At 39.5% G+C, this 6000-nt stretch overlaps 1 protein-coding gene across 1 annotated transcript in view; it reads left to right on the top strand.

Moving 5' to 3' along the window:
• GRK6 (G protein-coupled receptor kinase 6) overlaps positions 1-5287 on the top strand; it is a 43401-nt gene extending 38114 nt beyond the window's left edge. The window contains exons 13-16 of the mRNA XM_083182076.1: positions 625-762; positions 913-1050; positions 1139-1273; positions 3725-5287. Coding sequence (XP_083038202.1) covers positions 625-762; positions 913-1050; positions 1139-1273; positions 3725-3775 — 462 coding nt within the window. The 3' untranslated portion in view covers positions 3776-5287. The remainder of the gene's footprint in view (positions 1-624; positions 763-912; positions 1051-1138; positions 1274-3724) is intronic.
• The last annotated feature ends 713 nt before the right edge of the window (positions 5288-6000 follow it).

Consider the following 6000-nt stretch of genomic DNA (forward strand, 5'->3'; position numbering starts at 1 on the left):
GCTGGGTACACACCAAAACGATTTTGGCACAATCCCATCAATCTGGATCCAATTCAGACTGATTGGATGCAGATTTGGTCAAAATCGTTTGGTTGGATCTGAATTGGATCCGAATCCGATCCTACCTGCTGCAGGTACGATCTGTAAAAGATCCATTCATCTGAATACAGAGGGGATCGGATCGTATGCAAATCGTACGATCCAATTTGCATACGATTTGCATCCAATCCAAATCGTTTTGGTGTGAACCCAGCATAACTCTCCCGGCTTGCCTGTCGCTGGCCGTGGTGCTGGAAGAGAGCGCCGCAGGGTCACTGCTGTGTGCCCACCCCCTCCTGCCGCTGGGGGAAGCCGCCGGTGACTGCCAGGGGACAGAGCTGCTTTGTGCCCTCCTGACGCTGGGGGAAGCCACTGGGTCACTGCCTGGACACGGAGCTGCTGTGTGTGTGTTTTTTTTTTTTGTTTTTTGTTTTTTTTTTTATTCGAACTGATGTTTTGGGGTTTGTCTTGATGTTGGTTTTTATTTCCAGATCTTGTAGCAGTACTACATAAATGTTGGTTCCCATGCAGTTTGTGTGCACACTCTGAGTAAAGTATGTATATGCCTGTTTTTGTTCTTCACAGTTGCTGTGTAAGGACCCCGAGCAGCGCTTGGGGTGTCGTGGTGGGGGTGCACAGGAAGTGAAAGAACATGAGTTGTTCAAGCATATACATTTCAAGAGACTTGAAGCAGGGATACTGGAACCTCCATTCAAACCAGATGTAAGCATCAACGCCTTTTTAATAGTCCACGACTTCAATAACATTCCATCAGATATTTCCAGCTTCTCTGGCTATGAGAAGGTTTTCGGCTGTAATTGTACACATTATGAAACTGTTACCACTAACCTGAATCCTTTTGCATGTTTTCAGCCTCAAGCCATCTACTGTAAAGATGTTCTGGACATAGAGCAGTTCTCCACAGTTAAAGGCGTAGAGCTTGAGCAAACAGACAGTGACTTTTATCGCAAGTTTGCCACAGGCTGTGTGTCTATACCTTGGCAAAATGAAGTAAGTTGAAGACTAGTGTTATGTACAGTTAGTGGGTCAAGGCGAAACTTTATTGCAATTCGGTAGACCTTTTCACCTCTTGTTTTAGATGATAGAGACAGAGTGCTTCAAGGACCTCAGTACACTGCCCGTGGATGGAACGGTCCCACCTGATCTAGACTGGAGAGGTCTTCCTTCCCCGCAACCGAAAAAGGGGCTGCTGCAAAGATTCTTCAGCAGGCAGGTAATAGTAGATGCAACGATAATCATATTTTTTTAAATGGTGCGCACTAGAGATCCGCAATAATCTCTGTTCTCCACAATATTTGCATGTCATTTCTGTCTGGTTCCCGGATGGACGTTGGGCATAAAGTGTTACAGAATGGTGATGCTAAAGAAGAACTGTAACTTCTCTGACTTCCCACTGCTGGGAAATTAGCTGTCCATCCGTGAAAGCAATGTGCACAGGACCTATTACATTATCCAATATATCTGTGTCTTCTGTCCTCACCAATACGCAAGGAATGTCTGTGTGTCTTGTGCTAGCCTCACCATATTTGTTCTAGACCATAAGGAAACTAAATAAAGACTACCAAAATAAGTTAGGTTAAACATTTTCAGGAGAAGGGAGTCTCTTATTAATGAAAATTTTAGAGAAATTGCAGTATTTTGTAGTCCGCTTATTCCATTTTGAAATGATTCCATTAGGTAGTCTCTATGGGTATTTGCATTTCCTTTTGAGTGCAATACGCACCACACACTCTTCTCTATAATTGTACAGTATATTGTGTGGGACTGATGCTGAATAGGGAACAAAACTTGTATTGGAAAAGTGCCACAGCTGCTACATTGTAGCACTTTGTGTACAGATTGAAGACTGTAGGCACACACTGATATGCAAGTGTCATGTCAAATAAATCAGCAGTCTCCTTCTGAATCCTAGTAGCATTGAAACAAGATGTAACTTCAGCAAAAGAAGATTCTCCCACAACCTGGAGTACCAGGAGGGATTGTTTGGCACACGTGGATACATGCATACAATATAAAATGGATGCAACAGACATTTCAGGGGCATAAATGGAATGGTGAAATAATATACCAAAATTAGTCCTTGGCTAGAGTCTGAGTTAGTGAATGGTGGGAAACCAGATGGCAGAGTGACCTACTCCAAAGTTGTTTACACATCAAGATGACCTACAGTTATGATGCCATGATCAGGCAATGTGGTCTTGGCTACATTAGTGAATCAGAAGAAATAAGGCTTTGCACTAGAAGTGACTTAAATATACATTCTGTGCTTAGCAATGAGGGCCAGATGCACTAAGCTTCAAAACTAATAAAATGGAGAGTGATAAACAACCAACCAATCAGCTCCTGTCTGACATTTTTCAAACAGTCTGTGACATGGCAGGTAGGAGCTGATTGCCTGGTTGTTTATCACTCTCCATTTTATCACTTTTGAACCTGGCCCTAAGACGAAGCAGGCCTACCAGGTGACTTCAGAATGCAGATGCCGGAGTCAAATAATGCTGTATTATAAATGTGTTTTTCTTCTTTTTGGTTATAATCTATATAAAATTAATATATATTTAATCTTAATAATGGAACTGAAAGAAAACCTGGAGATGTACACAACCAGTGTAGTACATAAATAGTTACATATTTACAGATTTTGTGAATAGAAGATGTCATACCTGGAAGTGTGGTGTGGTGTGGTAGTGGTGGTGGTGCATGTATTTAAGTATTTTTCCTCCAGGTGCTCTGTTCTTCCCAAAAACCAAACTGGTAGATCAATTGTCTACTTATGAAATGTGTTGAAGAAGGTGATAGAGAATTTAGACTGTAAGCAGTACAGTGGAGCATGATATGTTGTTGCTATATAAATAAAGCTTTGAATACAAAGAATTTGTTTTTGCTAGATTACATTCTGAGTTTTGAAAAGGAATCCTAAAATAACATCTATGAGTGGCACATAATACAATGGTATCCGTATAATGTTTGACAATAAATACATTCTGGTAATAAATAGAAGCTGAAGTTCTAACTGAAACATTTTACAGACTATGTACGTCAGGTGGTGAGAGTCAGTGGTAATCTTTTGCCAGCAAAACTTCCTTTCATTTCACAGAGAGTAGAAGCCATAGAATTATATGAATTAAAAGTTCAAAAAAAGGATTAACCAACTAAAACTGCCACAGGTTTTTTAACATGCAGACCTTTTTCTTTGTAAGGTACGAGTCTCTTAAGGCCCATACACACTGGGCAACTTTGAGCTGAAAGATGCTCAAAACAGCAAGTTTAAGCGGTTGTCCGCTCAAAGCCGCCCAGTGTGTATGGCCCGGCGCTGCTATGCGCTCCCTGATCATTGTCGGGAAAGCTGCTCATCTGCTGGTATCACCAGCAGAAGAGCGGCTTTGCGTAGCTCTGAGGAATTCCCAGTCTAAGAGGGGTATTTACTAAAGTGCAGGTCTGTAGAAGTGGAGATGTAGCCCATATCTACCAATAAGTGTTTAAATATTATGATATAGAAGGTGCTAGAAAAAAATAGCTAGAATCTTGTTGCTACAGTATGTTCCACTGCTGTAAACCCACACTTTTCCAGCACAGCTCAAGAGTGAAGCCTATATTTCTGGTGACTCCTCCTTGTGACCTCCCTGCTGATCACTATTCTATCTTCCTGTGCTTTCCTTCTCAGGACTGTTGTGGAAATTGCAGTGACGATGAAGACGAGCCAACTCGCTTATAGCCCCTGTGGGACCCCAAAACTGCTCAAAGTTGAATTGGTTTACAATCTTATTTTATTTTTGCACATATATTGCCTCACACTTCCTCTACAGAAAAACATTACAATACAGTGATCTGACTTGCGCCTCATCGTCTGCTGAAGGAAAGGGCGTTAAATATGTTGTAATGTATACAAATGAAATATAGGAATGTATATATGCAGCATTTTGCCCTCACTGGCTTTAGGGCCTCCTTCCCTTGCTGCCATAGGCCAAAGGACTGCACAGGCCTCTCAGGAAGGATTGGCTGAAAGAAAAACCGCCATGTTAACTGTCCTCTATTTTTATCTTTTGTGTCCTAAAAGATGTTTTTATTTTGTTTAAAGAAATGTATTTTTTTTACGTATAAATATAAATATATATATATATATAGGAATAAGTGGGTTGAATTGAACAGAAGGTCCCTGCACCAAGTACATATCCTTGTTCCTGTGTTCATCATGTTTGTTATTCTTATATGCGATATAAAGTTAAGATTAATGTGTAAAATGTAAGTAATCCTATATGTGAAATATGCTCTATTAGCATTTAGATGCATCATTTTAAAGCAAATAATTTATTAATGTTTATGGTTACACTGGGGAAAATATAATAGTAGCTTTCAGCCAAACACTGTGCGATGGTATAATCCCGAACATTGGAAGGGCTTGGTGCTATGGTGCCAATGCACTATGCCTTTTATAGTTTGTATTCGAGAAAAATAAGGCTTCTCTATAAAGGATCACAACAATGTATTATCCTTATAATGTTACTCTATGTAGGCAATGGACACACACTGTTGAAAGAAAAAAAAAACCAACGATGCACAATTTGTAGCAATTTCTTGCATAAGGAAGCACAACAATAAAATGTCGCCCCCTCCAACTTACTGCAGAATATAGAGTTGCATGGCTCCTCACAGCTTCTCTAGTGCCTCATTTTTCATGGGCGCATGCGTTTCCAGCAGGCTGGAGGAAGAAACTGCACGCAACACAGTAGCAGTGGTCTAATATCCTTTCCTGGTCTCTAAGGACAGTTGGATGGATGCATTTGTACCTGTATCACCGCATTACTTCTTTACTGCACTGCTGCAATGTTACCAAAATGCCTGGATTCTTGTTTTTGTTTTTTTTGTAACTTTTACTTGGTTGTTTTTTCTTTTTTTATACATTTTTGTTTTCTTACAAAAAAATGCTCCAGTCTTTCTTTTTGTCTGTGTGATTTTCTAACTGAAGAGGGACAATGACAAAAGTCCTTTTAAAATACGTCTTGTAATTACTCACAAAGCATCTCAATGCAAAATGAGAGCATTTTTACACTTCCTTTTTTTTCTGCTGCATAGATTCAGTTAGCAATTGTCTGAATTGAGCCACCAAGTGGTAAATCTATTATGAGTTACTGTGAAATTACTTCTGATCGCTGTCATTCTTTGCAGAGATATTTCATGGATCTCCATTAATTCAGCCAAGGTTATGGCAATCCTAAAGCAAGAAGGAGAAAATTTATTGAAATTCTTTGTTAAAATCAATATTTAAAATTTTATGTGTGCTACACTATGGAGTCTACATTTTTTACATTTATTTATACACTAGCATTTGCTTGCTTGGATGGCTGTTACTTATCTGAGGAACTAATACGCAGAGAGACAGTTTTTTCTTTTATTGCTCCTTTCCCTGATGTCACAACCAGATAATACATACTGCAGTTCCTTTCTCGGTCACTAAATCATAAAGTGTTGCCAGAATGAACAGACAGACAAAAATTCCCAAAATTTTTTAGCATCTCCATATTTGATAAAAGTTCAATGGAAGTATATTTAAAAAAAAAAAAAATGTTTATGTACACACACAACCCTTACAGGTTTATTATCTGGATAGATAGTACTGATCTAATCAGAGATCAGAGGGTTCTCAAATATAGGATAAATTAAAACTTTGTGTGAATGGTCTGCAGTATTGGGATGATAATCATGTACAAATGTCAAGAGTAGTCAAGAAAGTTGTTTGGACATTTGGTAACCTTGTCGAAAGATTTTTGGAGGCCTACTTCAAACCACCAGTAGACACCACCCTGCTAGAGTGAAATCGCATCTTGCGAATGTATGGCGAAGGATGAATTTGCAGTTGAGCCAAAAACCAATCAATTTATTTTTCCGCTGGTCACCACTAATCACAAGTGCTGCGTAGCCCTGCACTTGGTGGCTGTGCGG

This window comes from Crinia signifera, chromosome 4 (genome assembly GCF_055691185.1).
Source record: "Crinia signifera chromosome 4, ASM5569118v1, whole genome shotgun sequence".
NCBI classification, from domain to species: domain Eukaryota; kingdom Metazoa; phylum Chordata; class Amphibia; order Anura; family Myobatrachidae; genus Crinia; species Crinia signifera.